The sequence below is a fragment of the Callospermophilus lateralis genome, chromosome 15 (assembly GCF_048772815.1).
Source record: "Callospermophilus lateralis isolate mCalLat2 chromosome 15, mCalLat2.hap1, whole genome shotgun sequence".
In the NCBI taxonomy this organism is placed as follows: domain Eukaryota; kingdom Metazoa; phylum Chordata; class Mammalia; order Rodentia; family Sciuridae; genus Callospermophilus; species Callospermophilus lateralis.
In genome coordinates this window covers 26721804-26739679 of record NC_135319.1, presented here as the reverse complement: position 1 = coordinate 26739679, position 17876 = coordinate 26721804, and the positions used below count along the sequence as shown (strand labels likewise).

General features: G+C 35.7%; 1 protein-coding gene across 1 annotated transcript; it reads left to right on the top strand.

The window, feature by feature from the left end:
- The first annotated feature begins 1567 nt into the window (after positions 1-1567).
- On the top strand, positions 1568-16375 carry Ankrd22 (ankyrin repeat domain 22). The gene is made up of 6 exons (XM_076835210.1): positions 1568-1594; positions 6627-6818; positions 10888-10995; positions 13707-13784; positions 15932-16030; positions 16298-16375. Exons 1-6 carry the CDS (start codon positions 1568-1570, stop codon positions 16373-16375), a joined length of 582 nt encoding a protein of 193 aa, XP_076691325.1.
- Positions 16376-17876: the final 1501 nt, after the last annotated feature.

Here is a 17876-nt window from a genome sequence, read left to right as displayed (position 1 = left end):
GTATGGTCATTTTGACAATATTAATTCTGCCTATCCAAGAACAAGGAAGATATTTCCATCTTTTAAGGTTTTCTTTAATTTCTTTCTTTAGCATTCTGTAGTTTTCATTGTAGAGCTCTTTCACCTCTTTCGTTGATTCCCAAGTTTTTTTTTTTTTGAGGCTATTATAAATGGGGTAGTTTTCCTCATTTCCCTTTCAGAGAATTTGTCACTGATATACATACAGAAATGCTTTTGATTTATGGGTGTTGATTTTATATCCTGTTACTTTGTTGAATTCATTTACTAGATCTAGAAGTTTTCTGGTGGAATTTTTTGAGTCTTCTAGGAATAGAATCATACCATTGGCAAATAGTGCTAATTTGAGTTCTTTTTTTCCTATCTGTATTCCTTTAATTTCTTTCATCTGTCAAATTGCTCTGGCTAGTGTTTCAAGAACTGTCTTAAATAGAAGTGGTGAAAGAGGGCATCTCTGTCTTGTTCCAGTTTTTAGAGGGAATGCTTTCAATTTTTCTCCATTTAGAATGATGTTGGCCTTATATTATATTATATTATATTATAATATATTATATTATATTATATTATATTATATTATATTATATTATAGACAGCTTTTACAATGTTGAGACATGTTCCTGTTATCCCTAGTTTTTCTAGTGTTTTGAATATGAAGGGGTGCTGTATTTTGCTTTTTTTTTTGCATCTATTGAGATGATCATATGATTCTTGTCTTTAAGTCTATTAATGTGATGAATTATATTTATTGATTTCCGTATGTTGAACCAATCTTGCATCAGAAAATTTAATTTCAGGGCTTGTATTTGTAAATACCTGACAACAAACAGCATTTTGCTCTCAAAATGTGCAAAATGTGACTCGCCTCTGTGTAATCACTAGCTTTCACTAGCAGCTTTCCTTGCCAAACTTACCAGAGAGTCTTCTCGAATCACAGTTTCTAAATCTTCATAGGCAGTATACTGAGTCTCCTGTATTCTTCTTTCTGCCCTGTCACTGTATGAAAACTTGAAAACTGATCTCTGGGTGGCCATTAATTTTCAAATCCAAGCCTATGTTTCTACTTGAAACTTCCCTTCTTGACCTCTGGGTCATATCTTTTTCTGGTTTCTCTTGAAGCCACAACTTTCTACCTCTTAACAGATATTGCTAATTCTAGGTTAGTCTCAAGAAAGTATCTAGATATGTAACTGAGCTCCAGCAGGCCAATGCTGAGGAGGACTGATCAATATCTTGAGAGTGTAGATTGTAGCTTAACGTTGGGTGCAAGTCTCAAAACCAAAGTCCTGTAAACAGAAGATGTTTTTTTTCTGGTTGATTTTTAAAGCTGAAATAATTGCAGGCAGAATATATGCATTCTGCGGTTATTTCCCTTACTTTGGTCACTGACCCTGTATATGGCTTAGATATTAGGTGTCTCCCGAAAGCTCATGTGAGAAGCAATGCAAGAAGGTTTAGAGGAGAAATGATTGGATTATGAGAGCCTTAACCCAATCAGTGGATTAGTCCCCTGATGAGAATTAATTGAGAGGTAGCTGAAGGCAGGTAGGGTATGGCTGGAAGAGGTGGGTCATCGGGGGTAAGCCTTTGGGGTATATATTTTGTATCTGGCAGTTGCATTTTCTCTCTGCTTCCTTGATCATCGTGCAAGCTGCCTCCATCTGCCAAACTCTTTGTTCTGCATCACCTTGAGCCTGGAGGAATAGAGCAAGCTATCTATGGATACCTGAATCCACGAGCCCCCAAATAAACTTTTCCTCCTCTAAAGTTGTTCTTGTTGGGTCCTTAAGCCACAGCAGCAAAAAAGCTGATTAAAACACCTCATCATTTAGGAGCTGTGTGACATTGGGCACAAAAGATAATCTTAGTTTAATTTGTGCAAAATGAGTCTAATAACACGACTTATGTTACAAGGTTGTTGTGGGGGTTAAGTGAAATTACTCACCTCAATAAATGTGTGTTCCCCTTATAATTTGCTTGTTTACTTGTCAAACACACATTAAATGTCTGCATAATGTCAGGCATTGTGCAGGATGCTGGGGGAAACGATGATGAATAAGTACAGACACAATTCCTGTCCTCATGTAAACTGTTGTCTAATTGGAGATATTGCTGTTAATAACACTGTTTTAGTCTAGCTGCTATGACAGACTATCATGTACTGGGTAATTTATAATGAATAGGAATATGTTGGCTCATTGTTCTAAGGCTGGGGTGTCCAAGATTGAGGCTGGCATCTGGTGAAGACATTCTTGATGCATCATTCCAAGGTGGAAGGGCAAAGAGAGAACAAGAGGGACACAAATGTATCCTTTTACAAGGAACCCACTCCTGTGATAACAAACCCATTCCTGAGATAGTGCATAAGCCATTCATGAGGGCAGTGTCCCCAAGATTCAATACCTCCCTTTAGGTCCTACCACTCAATACCATCATAATGTGGATAAAACTTCCAACGTATGAACTCTGGGAGACATAGTCAAACCATAGAAAGCACAAATACCGTTACTTACTTGCATCAAAGCCATGGATAAGGGAGTGGTAGGTGATATAGTTGGAAAGACATGAGATTTTAAGCAATCACGTATGTCTATTTGAGAACAGCATTTCCAGCACCTTCAACATTTATCATTTCTTTGTGCTGGGAACCTTTGAACTCCTCTCTTGTAGTTGTTTGTAAAATATATGACAAATTATTGTAAACTATAGTCATCCTACTGTGCTGTACAAAATTTGAGCTTACTACTCCTAGGCCACCAGTACGTTTTAATCTGTTGAACTTCCTGTCTGTTGTCAATGGTTTTCTAACATTGAGCTGCCCCCTGCTGGAAATTGAGAGTTCATAACAGCACAGAATCTTGCTGTTCGTGCAATTCCTGTCAATTTACTTGCATGTTTCAATGATCCAGGAAGATACTTTATTTATTAGTTATTTAGTTATTTATTTATTGGTGCTAGATATTGAATCCAGGGCCTTGTATAAGCTAAGCAAGTGTTCTATCACTGAGCTAGCCTCAGACTCAACACTTAACTTTTCAAAAACAGAAACTTTGTTTTTAGAATATAGGAAGCCTAGGAAAGATTAAACATAAAAGGTGTTAATATTTTAAGTAATAGTGCTTAAGTGGGATTGAGAAAACTTTAAAAGCACCTGGTGATTCTCTCAGGATAGCTCTCCACTTTTCCCTCTTTTTAGTTAATTCTAGTAAAGATTTCAATGAAAGAAGTCTTGATCTTGGAGGTTGTAGGCCAGGTAGGCTACACAGATGACCAAAGTGAATAAGAAAACCCTTGAATACTGGTTATTCAGTTCCCAAGGGGATGTGAACCAAGTGTTAGCAAAACTATATATTTTTAAAGAAAAAATGGAAAGCCAAATTAGTGCATGAAATATTTACAAATTTGCATAAATAAATAACTGCAAGGCCACATGCTTTTTATGGTAGATCATCAGTTTCCTAATAAGTAACTACTAGTAATTACTACTATTATTAATAAAGCTACAATTAAATTTTCACTTGTTTATGATGAAAATTTTAAAAAGAAACCGTCAAGGGTGATGCTTCATGTATGTAGCCCAACCATCTCAGGAGGCTGAGGTGGGAGGATCACTTGAGTCCACAAGGTTAAGACCAGCCTTGGCAACACAGTGAGACTCTGTGTCAATGATAACAAAAGGACAATGAAATGAATTTTTCTGTACAGATAAATTTACTCAATATAAAGGACTGACTCTTCCCATAATTATATTATCTCTGTGTATTTTGTTAAAACATCCTTGTTCTATTTATTTATATTTTTTCTGCCATGCTGGGCATTGAAGCTAGGGCCTGTTCATGCTAAGCAAGCACTTTACCACTGAGTTATATACCCAGTCCTATTTTTATGTTTATATTAATATTATATTTATTATATTATATAAATATTAATATTATATTTATATAACATATTAATATTATATAAATATTATATAAAATATTAATATTATATAAATATTAATATTATGTTTATATTATATTTTTGTGAAATGATATTATTAATTCTAAGGCATTTAATTGGCAAAATTAAGATTTGATAACTTTACATCATCTTATTGCATTTAGTTTTTTTTATTTGTTATTAAAATCCAAATGACTGGGCATTGCTATCAAAATCCAAATGACTGGGCATTGCTATCAAGACCATAAAAATTCATTGGAAGTTTTGAAGCACTATTTGTGTCAGGATAACTTTAGATTCCAGCAGTGATATGGAAGATGTATGGATTGTGATTCAAGTCTCTGAAGTCATAGAATGTGAAAAATCAAAGGAATTTTTGCCTTGATATTTTATTTCATGTCCATGGGCACCAAGATACACTGAAGGAAAAGAATTACTCATGGTTACTCAGGGAGTTAGTAACAGAGCCACAATTACATTCTGTTTTCCCAGTACCAATACACAATCTTTCAATTGTTCCAGTCCTGTCTATGTCAGTCAGACAGTACTGAGACACTGATGTGTCCACCTGAATGTTATTTGAAGACAAGCCTTCAAAAGGGAAGACTTTGGGTAATAGAATAGTCGATTTGTATAATTGAGAATTTCTGTAAAAATTTTCAACCCATGTGTCATGCTTATTGCATTTTGGGGTACAGAAGCTTGTCTCATAATTGTTTTGAGATGATTTTCCTTTATTTATTTTTTTCTTTCATGAGTAGGCCTTTAGGTTTAAAAGTTTATTATAGGGCTGGGGGTGTTACTCAGTAGTAGCATTAGTAGCATGCTTGCTTGCCTAGCATTTGTGAGGCCCTGGTTTCTACCCCAAGCACTGTTTTAAAAAATTATATATATATATATATATATATATACACACACACACACACACACACACACACACACATACACACATATATGCATATGTATGTGTTTATATAAAGTAATGTTTTATATAATATACATAGAAAGTAATATATAAATATAATAATATATAAAGTAAATATATAAAGTAATAAATATTACTGAGAAATAATGTTAGAAACTGAGTTGCTTGGCAAATAGATCCATTCAAGTTTGTCACTGATCTCTTTTAACTTTTGCAGGTCTTATATACTCAATTATGCTTCAAAATTGTTTTCTTAGGGATTGGAGGTGTAGCTCAGTGCTAGAGCACATACTAGGTACACATGAGTCTCTGGGTTCAGTATCCAGCAACATATACACATATATATTTAGTTGGCAAAAATATAAAATAAAGCAAAAGCCCCACCCTCAAAACTACATTATTTACTGTATTGTCTGTATGCATCCTGTTTTCCTGCTGGATGAATTGATTCCACATGGTTAAGAATAACATGGTTTATACTGTCTTTTCCCTAGCACCTTTAACTAGTATACAAGAGAGGTTTGTAAAAAAAAGAATGACTTGATAAGCAGTAATTCCTTCCATAAATTGAGCATTATTCCTGTGACAGATACATTGTATAAAAACAAAAAACTGATTTTATTGTCTTTTTTTTTAAACAAAAGAATATCTCCATAAAACCAGTCTAAAAATATTTTCTTTGCCTACTGCATGCCCCATGCTGTACTGAATACTGGGGATACGGTGGTGAATGGAATGGTCATAGCTCTGGTCCCCACAGGTTAATAGCTTAAGCTTCAATGGTGCTGCCTCAAAATTCTCTCTGATGTGTGTTATTCTAAAACATACGATTGTAAATAAGTAAGAAAAGAGGTACAGTTATGTCAGAAGCTGTGAAGGAGAAATAGCAGGTATAGGAGTCAGGAAAGACTTTTTGGGTACAGTTAAAATTTTATGACATGAAGGTTGAGTTAGGAGTTAGGTGAAGGCTGAGGGAGTGTTTGAGGCAGGAGAGCAGGCAGGGAAGAGGCCCACAGGGAAGGGGTGAAACATGGGTTATTTGAAGAACAGAAGTCCAGAAGGGCTGGAGCAGAGGGAAAGCTGGCAGGACGAGGCTAGCTAAGGACTTGCTGCCTGTAGTGCTGTGCAGAGCTCTTCATCATGCTTTCCAGGAACAGCATCTAATCAGTTGTAGGTAACTCTAGAAACTGGTATTTTTATATTATTTTATATTATTTGTCTTTTTCAATATTCTGTGTTCCTTGAGTTCAGAGCCAGGTGATTATTTTTTTTAATATTTAAATTTATATATTTTATTTATTTTTTCTTGTTCTTTTTCTTAGTGCTCCCTCAACTCCTTCCTCCTCTGTGCCTACTTCAGCTTTAGCAAGATCCTGCTTTTCTGCAGGACTATTTACTTGTGACCACAATGTACAATTTCCTTACTGAGTTGGATTGGTAGTATTTCATTCATTTTTTTCAGTCCTTTGTCTGTTCCCTATTTATCTAGCTTCATGTGCCAACCAATTTAGGAAAATGGAAGAAGTTCCTTGTGGGCGCTTATGCATGTTCTAACTTAAGAAGAGGCACAGCTGAGACAAAAAAAAAAAAAAAAAAAAAAAACTAAACAAACAAATAAAAATTAATCTATTTGACAATATATTACAATTTGCAAACACTGCAAATTTAAGTGGTTGCATGATGATATTTGTGTGGGGGGTTAATTATGCTAATGTTTCAAGAACAGTTCCTCTGTTTTTCCACTCAGCCCATCTGCCAAGCGGCCTACCAGAATGACTTGGGTCAAGTGTGGCGTTGGGTAAGAGAAGACAACCACTACGTCAACATTCAAGATGGCTTCAATGGAGACACCCCCCTCATGTGTGCTTGCAGACGAGGGCACGTAAAAATTGTTTCCTTCCTTTTAAGAAGGAATGCTAATGTCAACCTCAAAAACCAGGTGAGGCTGTGACATATGGTGGGAAATATAATTGTCACCATTCCTGTCTGTTCTAGGTGATGTCTTGTGAATGTAAATTTTCCATTACTTACAGCTCCTTATTAACAATTTAACAATTCTTTTTTGCCTTACTTTAGAGAGACTGACACATACCAAGGACATTTTATTTGGCTAAAAAGCAATATAAAATGTAGTTCAACCAGCAAGTATATTTTGTGATTAATTATATCTTTGTACTTCTGAAAAGAAATAGAATGGCTCACTCAGTTGTTTGGAGAGGGCTTCTTCCTTTCTTCTTCTCTTCTTCCTTATCCTCCATTTCCCCTCCCTGTCTTTTTTTCTTCTCTCCTCTTGCTCACTCTTATAGAATTGAAAAGTTTTTGGAAAAGAAATATTTATTTTGTGATGTTATTTTGTTAGATTTTTACCTACTATGTTAATGCCCTGTTCTCCGAAAGACACTATAGTGTTCTTATAGAATGAAAGAATACTATTGAGAAATTTGCTAAGGAGAAATAAGCTCATGAAGTGACTTGAAGCTACTTGAGATCACACAGAAAATGTGCTTACAGCTGCAATGTTACTACCTTGGGGTCTTCAGGACCAAGGAAGAGCAGCATGTGTGTTTTACTGTCAGGATCCTTTTAGAACTTCTTCTGAACATCTAGCATCAGCATGTACTAAAGGCAACATTTAAATTAGACTAAAATAAATATCTACAGTCATTTTTTTGCAATAATTATAAATGTCCTGAATCATATCATGTGCATTCAATGAGAAAAGCAGCTCGTAGGGACCCACTTGCCCCTTCCATATCAATTTAAAAGCCAGCTTATTGGGAATAAGTAACAATGTGTTATCAGAAAATTGATCACTACAGGAGTTTCTTGCTTGTGCTTACCATTTTCTATTTTCTATATATATATTTTTTTTGGCTTGGGTGTTCTTTTTAATTTTTTTTTTTTTTTTAGGTTCTGGGTATCCAATGCAGGGCTAGGCAAGTGCTCTAGGATGGAATTACACTCTCAGTTCTGAGCTAGTTTGAAAGCAAGTCATGACTGTGCTCTGTCTGATAGGCAGCTTAGTACAGTGTGGGACAGGATGTCCCTAGAACACAGTTGAAGGACCAGGTATATTAAGCTGTTTTGAGCAGTTCCACCCAAAGTCAGATTATGTGAGTTTCTGTCCTCATTCAAGAAGTGTGCTTATGGGGAAGCTGAGGGAGGGAGATATGTGACAGTTCAGGGTGGGCTGAGGGGGCACCCTTACTTCTGCTCTGTAAAAAAGAACCTCAGCCAGCCTGCTGGGGTCTGCTGGTATCCTAAGTATGAAAAGGACTTCATGGCATAGTTTAAACTAATAGACATTTTATAGGAAGAGTTTTTGGTTTGTAATTTCTACTTTTTAAAATGTTTCTAATGGTGTCTTAGTGTTTAATATTTTTTATTTTCCTCAAATATGTAATCTTTGTACATTAATAATTTAAACCAGTACTTTTACATTTCTTAAGTCTGTTGATAAAATATTTTCAGAAGTACTAAACAAAGATCTTAGTGATTGAGAAGCAGATGCCTATAGAAAACATTGGTTCTATGGAAAACAGATTGAATTAAATTAAAACATAAAGATACTTTTTCAGGTCTGCAAATTAATCAGGATTTAAAAAGAAAATCAATGTTGACCAGGGAGAAAGTTTAAATTATTATTATCTTATTGGAGCACAATTTGGCAGTACACAATACCTTTCATGCTAAGGAGTCATTGGAAACTTATGCAAAAGATGAATTAGAATTGTTGACAAAGATTTGTGAATGAGGATATCCAGACAATGTTATTTATAAAAATAAGAGATTAAAAACTTGAAATGTCAGATAGGTAGAGGGTTTGCCTAAATCAATTAGAAAAGCTCCATTCAGTAGGAAGCCATGCAGTCATTTAGCTCCTCTTCCAATAGGGTGTTAATATCTAGGATATATAAAGAACTCAAATAGCTTAACACCAAACAAACAAACAACAAAGCAAAACCAACTCCCTAATAACCCAATCGATAAATGGGCAAAAGATATAAATAGAGGAAATACAAATGGTCAACAAATATATAAAAATATATTTATAAAAGTATGTATATAAAATATATACAAATATATAAAAACATTTCAGCATTCTTTGCAATCAAGGAAATGCAAATCAAAACTACTAGATGCTATTTCATCTCACTCCTATTGGAATGGCATTTATCAAGAATACAAATAACAATAATTGCTGGTGAGGATGTAGGGGGAAGGTACACTCAGCCATTGTTGGTGGGACTATAAATTAGTACAACCACTTTGGAAAGCAGTATGGAGATTCCTCAAAAGATTAGGAATATTACCACCACAGGACCCAACTATGCCATTCCTCAGTGGTTATCCAAAAGAACTCAAATCAGCATACTATAGTGATACAGACACATCAATGTTTACAGCAGTGCAATTCACAGTACCAAGTTATGGGATCAGGCTAGGTGCCCATCAATAGATGAGTGGATAAATAAAATGTGATCTATATAATGGAGTCCTAACTAAGAATGAAATTGTATCATTGGATGGCACTGGAGAGTCTCATGTTAAGTGAAATAAGCCAGACTCAGAAATAAATCAGACTTAAAGGCTGAATGTTTTCTCTGATATGAAAGTTAGATGCAAAAAAAAAAAACCCAAAAAACAAAAAAGGGGGAGATCTTGTGAAAATAGAAGGGAGATCAGTAGAAGTTGGAGGCCAAGGAGGATGGGGGAGAAGAGGGAAAAGGAAAGAACTGGGGAATGAGGTTGAACTAATTATGCTGTGTGTATGTATGAATATATCCCAATGAATTCCACTTTTATCTACAACTATAATACACCAATTAAAAAAAATAAATATGTAGAAGGAAGACCAATAGAGTAGAGGCAGGATATCAGAGGAATGGAGGAAGAGAGGAAATGAGGAAGTTCTGGGGATTGAATGGAGTAAATAATGTCTTATGAATTTATGCATCTGTCAAAATGAGCTCCACTAATATGTCTATGTATGACACACTAATAAAAACATGAGCAGCCAGTCAATCCTTGCAAACATGTAATTAAAAATATTAATGGCATGGAAAGTGTATATATTCTAAATGTTCATCTCTAAACTGGAAAGAAACAAGATATGATTTTGAATATGCAATGATTCTATGTTTTAAAATTCCATGTGTATGGAATTGACAATGACCTTGAGAGAATATAACATAATGTCAAGAATTAACTCTGTACTGTTTGATAATGGATAATTCTGAATTCTATCATTCTAACCTCCTCTACTCTCCAGAATGTTTACAGATAGCATGTATACCTTAATAATTAGAAAAACAAGGGTTTTTATTTAAGAATAGTGCTACCTCCAAGTAGAAACTCACTTCTCTTTTCTCTCTTACACTCCCTTTCCTTTTATTGATTTGAATAGTGTTCCAATTATACCATAGCTTTTTTCACATTATACTTATTTGCACATCTTTATGACCACCTTTGATTATGAGCCTCTGAGAGTTCACATTCCATATACCACCCCTCAAAGCTTAAGTCCACCACCTGATGAATCTTGATATATTCAAATAATTAAGTTACGTGCATTCTTGTAGCACTGTCTGTGTTCATGAGGGAACACAGAAAAATTGAAATGAGGTTAAGATTTTCCTGTAAACATATCATTAAATGAGCAATGGTCCACCATAGTTGATTAAGGATAACTATGGCACTACATACTAAGTTCAGTCCTATATTTGTATCTCAATATATTTGTCCCTCAAAAACTAAAATAAATGTGAAAATCTAGACTTCAATGATTTCTAAAACGCATCTTCACCTCTGTTGTTTGTTGTTGATCTTTGTCTTTCCTTTAGATTGGACTGTTCAATATTCTGGTCAATGGAAATCCAAGTTTATTAATCAGACAAGCCCCACAGAAAGAAGTGCCCTGAGTACCATAAAAATAAAAGCATGAACTTTTTGATGTAGTAATATGCAAATATGAAATGTGAAATGAAGAGTTCTTTTCTTAATTGTAGAAAGAGAGAACTTGCTTGCATTATGCTGTGAAGAAAAGATTTACCTTCTTTGATTATCTGCTCATTGTCCTCTTGATGCCTGTCCTTCTTATTGGGTATTTCCTCATGGTGAGTACACTCATTAGGGCACAGGAAAAATGAATAGGAGAACTATGCACGAAATGCAAGTTTTGCTAGACCAGTGAGATATTGTAAAAAATAATTTAAAAATAAGCTCTTGGTTTGAACATGTGCTCCTTGACGTTTGATGATGTTACATCCCAATAAACCTCTCAAAGATAAAAACATTATAAGCATAAAATACATTTAATATACCTCACCTACCAAACATCACATTTTAACCACACCGTACTCTGTAGAGTACGGTCCTTGGACCCCTGTGACCTTGTGGCTGAGTGGCGGCTGTACCTTGCTGTTACTGCTCAGCATCAACAGAGGGTATCATGTACATATCACCAGCCCAGGAAAAGACCAAGATTCAGAATTCAAAGTGTGGTTTCCTCTGAATGCCCATCATTTTCCCACCATCATAACGTTGAAAAATCCTAAGGTGAACCACTGTGAGTTTTGTAGAATACCAAGCATATTCTACGAAAACCATTTCCAATATTCATGCAATGCTGACTATGTAAAGTGAGAGAAGGTAGCAAAAACAGTAGACCAATGGTAAAATAGTCTGTGAAAGATTTATCTAGAAAAATAATTTAATCTTGACTTAGTTTTATGTTTTATCTGAAGGAATTGCAAAATTCTGAAAATTTAGGGGAAAAATCCTATTACTACTACTCTCTTTCTCTCTCAGTGGAATTTATATTTTTGCACATCTCTTTATGAACTACTGACATTTAAGGACACATCCTGATGATGAGATAGAAGACAGTTCCTAAGGGATTTGCACCAGGGAGCTGACAAACGCAGAAGATATTTATGGGGAATTTGAAGCCCATCTTTCACCATGATGTATTGAATCATGTTTAAATGGGAATATATAGTTGGTGTAGGAATGAATTCATATTATGAGAAGAAGATGGAATTTTTGTTTTACCTTCAAATATGGTGACAGCTGTGTACTGATTCTCCACCCCCAAATCCCCACCCCTGCTTCTCTTGTAGCCAGTTCCACCTTTGAGAGATGGCTCAAAAGATACATCATTTATTCCAATTAAATAACCACCTTTCCCCCATTTCTGTAGCTAATTGACCTCAAACCTCAGTTTTCCCTTTTTACAAAAGTTCCACTATAAATTCAGTCAGTTGAAAGTGTTATTATCTCTTTAGGTATTAAATGTTGCAGAATTTGAGGAACTGTAGTTAAATACAAAAATGTTGGTTTTGATCTTTTAATTTATGGGAGAGGGAAAATTTTAATTCACTAATAAATTATCTGCTTATATCCTTAAAAATGTTTTGAGAAATTCACTGTGTATTCAGCACACATCATTGGAATATTTGTCATTTGGGGGCAGGAGTAATTTGTTGACCTTTTCAGAGGTTCTAAAGAAAAACATCACAACTACGGGCAAGGCCCATTTGGAATTTGTTGACATATAGCTCTGCTTTTTGAGATGGTCCAATGTTTAGAAGATGGAGAGGCCTAAGCAAAAATATAGATTGCAATGAACAGCCTGGCTTCAATTGCACATATACACTATTTATTAATGGAGCCTTACATTGTAAATTTGTGATGCATAAGGAATAAGTGATATGAGAGGCAAGTATAGGGGAAAGGATCAGAAAGGATCGAGTCACTTCAAAGAAAGGTAGGAGAAAAAAAGGCAGTTGATCAGGTGACACAGGAAGGAAGAAGGAGAGAAGACAACTGGATAGCTCCAGAGGACAAAGGGCTGATGCCTTATGTGTAGAGAGAGCTCTGCTTTCTCAGGTGAACCTCTGTATTGGGAAGGCTCTGTCAGGTGGTCAGAACCTTGAGAGACCAAAAAGGAAAAGTGAGTTTCTGAGAAACCTTGTTGATTTCACTCATTTGTTCTATCATTCAACCTGTATTTTCATGGATCTGTTATGAACCAGACACTGTACAAGGATTAGTGATACCATGATGAACTAAACAGACATAGCTGTTGACCTCGTGAGCATTAGAGGATGGTGGGGAATCATTAATCAAATGACAAACACAAGAGCAATTGCCATGAAACAGGTGATACAGAGAAGTGATGGGTGTTGAGGGCCTGAAAGAAAAGGATTTCTTCACCTCATCAGTTAAGTCCAGGAAGTCTGACACTGGGAAGCAGCAAGGAAAATAGAGGCTCTAAGTTCCTGGAGGAAGAGGAACATGGGCTGAGATATGAAGGATGAATTTGCAAAGCAAAAACGGGAGGTAGGAAGCTTCCAGGTAGAAGGAACATCTGTGCAATAATGCCAGAGGGAGCCTGGTGGGAATGGAGGACTTAACAACAAACTAATATAGCTAACGCAGGGTGATCCAGGTGGTAGCTCCTGTGAGAAAGGATTAGAGCAGTAAGCCCTAGAGGGATGTTGAATAGCTTAGATTTGTCTTCAGAACGATGAGAAGTTAGGAAGAGCTATGAATCAGGAAGGAAAATATAGAAAACTGATCCCATCCTCAGCAGGAGATAGTAGGTCTGGGTGAGGGTTGAGAATGTGCATTTCAAACAAGTGCCTGGGTGCTGAGATTGCCATTCCAAGAGCACAACCTGATATGTCTTCTAGGATTTTAAGATGAGAGATGTTTAGGAGTGTTGAGATTCAGATGAAGCCAATTGATTACAATAGTCTCAGACACAAGATGAAGAAAATGCTTGTCAAACCACTTCTCTTGCACTTACTGTTTGTTACAACAGGTATCGAAGACAAAGCAGAATGAGGTTCTTGTGCGAATGCTCCTTGATGCTGGTGTCCAGGTTGATGCTAAAGACTGTGTAAGTTTATATTTTTAGCCATTCCAAAATAATGTTCATTTAGTTTTCTTTTTACTCACTGCCAGTCATGCAACTTTGAGGTTATTTATATTCTTCCACTAAACTCATGAGTGCAGAATCTTTATTGATTGCAGAACATCTTTAAAAGAACTGGTTTTGACATTGGTAAGAAATAAAGATAAGGAAGACTTTGATAACACCAGCATCCTCAGTGCTTAAGCGGGAGTCAGAATGCCACTGTGTGAATAGGCCTGCCACTTTTTACTTAGGTGGGTGGCCAATTATAAATTTATTACCTAGTAAGTGCTCACTGCATGTTAACAGCTGCTTCTTCAGCCAAGAGACTTTAAGAGAGGCCCCTTTTATAAATGAAAGTTCAAGAAGGGCAAAGATCAAAGAAAATCCAAGTGATGTTATGAGCTGCAATAACATTTGTCTGTAGCAGCATCCGCTGACTTCTTCCCATAGGATGTGTAAGGTTTTGTTTGGACTTTTTATCCTTGCACATCTGTACTCACCTTCCTCCCTTAATAGTGGATCAAACATTTTTTTTTGTATGGTGTTTTATTTGCTTAAATTAATTGGATAAAATTTTAGGTTTCTAGTGTTATATTAAGAAAAGCAAGTTGAAATTTGATTACAGAAAACTAGTGTTCTATTTTTGACAGTCTCTGTGTATTACCATTGTTCTATGAGAAAAAAATGTTTTGATCCCTGTTTCTATTAATTCTTTGCATTATTTTAGTTTTTGTTAAATTTGAAGAAGGCTTAAATGGAAATAATTTTTGTGTGGGAAAGAGAGTGCAAGCTTGCATGAGAGAGCACAGGACAATAAGTTGATATAATCTATGTCTTTTATTTCAAATAGAATTTAAAAAATTAATTTGTATAGACTACTATTATGCATCCTATTCTCCTAAACAGCTTTGAAATTTATTAAAATAGGAGATTATTAAAGGTTACATTGGAGGTTTTTGAAGGTTTTTGTTGATCTTTTCATTTGAATGCAAAAGATTTAAAATTTGTGCCTGTGGTCAAAATTTCTCTCCAGATATTTTTTCTAATTATTTATGTCTTTATCTGTCTCTAAACAGAGATATTATATTCCTAAGTACACATGTGTTGTGTGCATGCACACAGGCACCCTCTTTTTCCACCAAACATGTGATCCAAGTTCTAACTCAAAAAACTGTAGGTTTTATTTTGTTTGTTTGTTTTTGTGGTGCTGGGGATTGAATCCAGGGCTTTCTGCATGGTAGCAAGCACTCTATTGCTGAAGCATATTCCTAGTCCTAAGGCAGTATTTTATATTTTTAGCTAATTAGACTCACTTTATTTCACATGGAAAATTCCAGAGTCCTTCTTCCATTCATCATGCCACCACTTGATAAAAATAAATGATTGTAACATAATTTCCTATAATCTTAGAAGAATTTCCAGGGAATAAGGTCCAGAATTAATTCTATTGGTTTTAACAGTTGAGGATATTGTTTTCTCTTACCAAAACTATGGTTTCTTGGCTACTTTTTGAAAGGTAAATTTTGAACACAAATTCTCCCATTAGAAAATATTTTTAACTTGTGGTTAGTGTTTTAAATTGGTACCAACAGAATATGACTGTTAATTTACAGTACAAAATATGAACCATAGCAAACTAAGTGTGGACTTGTACATCAAACTCCTAGGATCTTATACATATTCTGTAGTGATATGAGCAGCTTCCTTCTTCTGACTGAGGATTTTGATTGAAAACCATAAAGGATAGTATTTACAAAAAGGTCCTTGGGGAAACTCTCTAAGGGAAAAGATGGTAAAATTATCAGGGTAGTGCTTGCCCAGCTATATAAAATTCCACAAAGAAATGTTGGTATCATTAAGCATCATATATTATTATAAATATATCTTATATGTTATCACAGTTACATTCTATAATTTGTAATGGAAAATGAGAAGGGAAGATATTGATGGCATATAGGATACTAATGTATATCTGGAGGGAGAGGAGAAAACTTTTCAGTACAAGATGGTTTGCAAGCTGTTCTGCTTAGTCGCACATTACCAAATGTGAATAGTTGCTAAAGAAACAGGTGCTGAAGTTTGTGGAAAGCCTGGTTGATGAGCTGCAGTGTTGGCCCTTTGTGTTTCAGTATGGCTGCACTGCATTACATTATGCCTGCAAAATGAAAAACCAGACTCTCATCCCTCTGCTCCTGGAAGCCGGTGCAAACCCCATGATAAAGGACAAGGTAAGGATCTGCAAACCTGAGTCTGAAGTTGCCCCTCGCAGCATAATCTTCTAATCCAGGTCTTGTGTTGAAGGAAATCAACCTCCTTTCATGTGAATAATACTAAAATTAGCCATTCTAAGGAAGAAAGAAGCTAGGCCTCTCCTTTTAAAACTGAAAGACCTTTAAAGGCCTTGCCAAGCCTGAGGCTCGGTCTAATCTGTTTACATTTGCATTGACATTTTATTCTATTGGAAATAAATAACTGAAGTTTCTTTTTCTCCTCAGAATGGTGAGAGCTCACTGGATATTGCACAGAGATTAAAATTTTCCCAGATTGAATTCATGCTAAGGAAAGCATTATAATCCTGTGACCTCAGAGACAGAGATACCAACAAAGTTAAAGGACTGCATTCTGTCTCCATCTTGGACTACTGGTCTGTGCCATTCCACCTGGGTACCTTGACTTAATGGGACAACGATGGCTGCCATAGTTAATGTTTTTGAAGAGCCTTTCATTTAGAATATTTTTTACTCAGCAGAGTATACCATGGCCACCAATCTTCTAGGGAAAACATTAAAGTTGTTGGTGTCTCCAATTTTGCCCAAAACTGATATTTCAAACTCAGTTTCTCCTGAGGAAGATCATCAGTGTTATTTGAGGTAGAGTCCTCTCCTCCCAGTCCTGTCAGGCTTGTGAAGAGTCTGTTCTGTCTATCTTATGCACTAAGAGACAAATTGTTCCTCTCAGGGTCCTTTTACTACCAAGAGGAAGAATCAAAGTATGTACACTTGTATAGAACTGTGTAAATGTGTGTGTGTGTGGCGGGGCAGTTTAGAGAGTCCAGTGTAAACATTCCTTGGATCAAAACAACTTCAATAAAAACACCCCTCAGTTGTCAGTGGTGGGTGTGTTTATACCTCAGATTAGCAAATGCTACAAAGCAGAGCTTCTTCCTCCATGTACTGGTTTACCAGCATACCATTAGACATTTTGGTTTCAGTTTACAAACAAAAATTATCTTTGTTTAAATAGTACGTGAAACTCTCAAAATGTCTGTTCAGAAATATCTTTCTGGGGCAAGGGAAGTTCAGTGGAAAAGTGTATGCTTAGCATGCATGAAGACCTGGTTTTGATCCCTAGTACCAAAAAAATGAACTAAAAATAAAATAAAATCCTCATGTAAATGCAAGTTGATTACTAAGCTCATTAGTATTTATGTATTTATTCATTCATTCATTCATTCATTCGGTATTGGGGAATGAACTCAGGAGGACTTGACCACTGAGCCACATCCCCAGCCCTATTTTGTATTTTATTTAGAGACAGAGTCTCACTGAGTTGCTTAGTACCTCGCTTTTGCTGGGACTAGCTTTGAAACTGAGATCCTCCTGCCTCAGTCTCCAGAACTGCTGGGATTATAGGCATGCACCACTGCGCCTGGCAGTTTTTTTTTTATTTTATATTTTCATTGTGCTGGGGATTGAACCCAAGGTCTAAGCATGCCCACTGCTGCACCCTCAGCTCCAGTTTGGCTCATTTTATTGATAAAATTTTAAACGTTGATGGAACTTATTCAGATGAAGAAATTTTTCACAAAAAATAGAAAAACATAATGAGGTGGTATCTGGATTGTATTTTTAAGTGAGATACTATGAATATCAAATATCTATTTTATTTCCTTTGTGAATAAGACAGAGTAGAAATAAATACACTTTTAAAATATGTCTGACTTAGGTATTGTGGGGCACCAGCACCCTGCCAGGGTAGCTTCCTGCTCAGGAGGTGTGAGCCTCCTGAGAACTGGAAAGTCTGAAATAATTACTAAGAAATAGAGCCAGAGCCAGAAATTAGGTAGATTTGGGC

Bases quoted from the DNA above. Each gene is read 5' to 3' on its own strand.
- Ankrd22 (XM_076835210.1), top strand. From the start codon at position 1,568: ATGGCTGGAAGAGGTGGGTCATCGGGG. The intron at 1,595-6,626 runs GTAAGCCTTTGG...TTTTCCACTCAG, and splicing joins GAAGAGGTGGGTCATCGGGG to CCCATCTGCCAAGCGGCCTA. The intron at 6,819-10,887 runs GTGAGGCTGTGA...TCTTAATTGTAG, and splicing joins ATGTCAACCTCAAAAACCAG to AAAGAGAGAACTTGCTTGCA.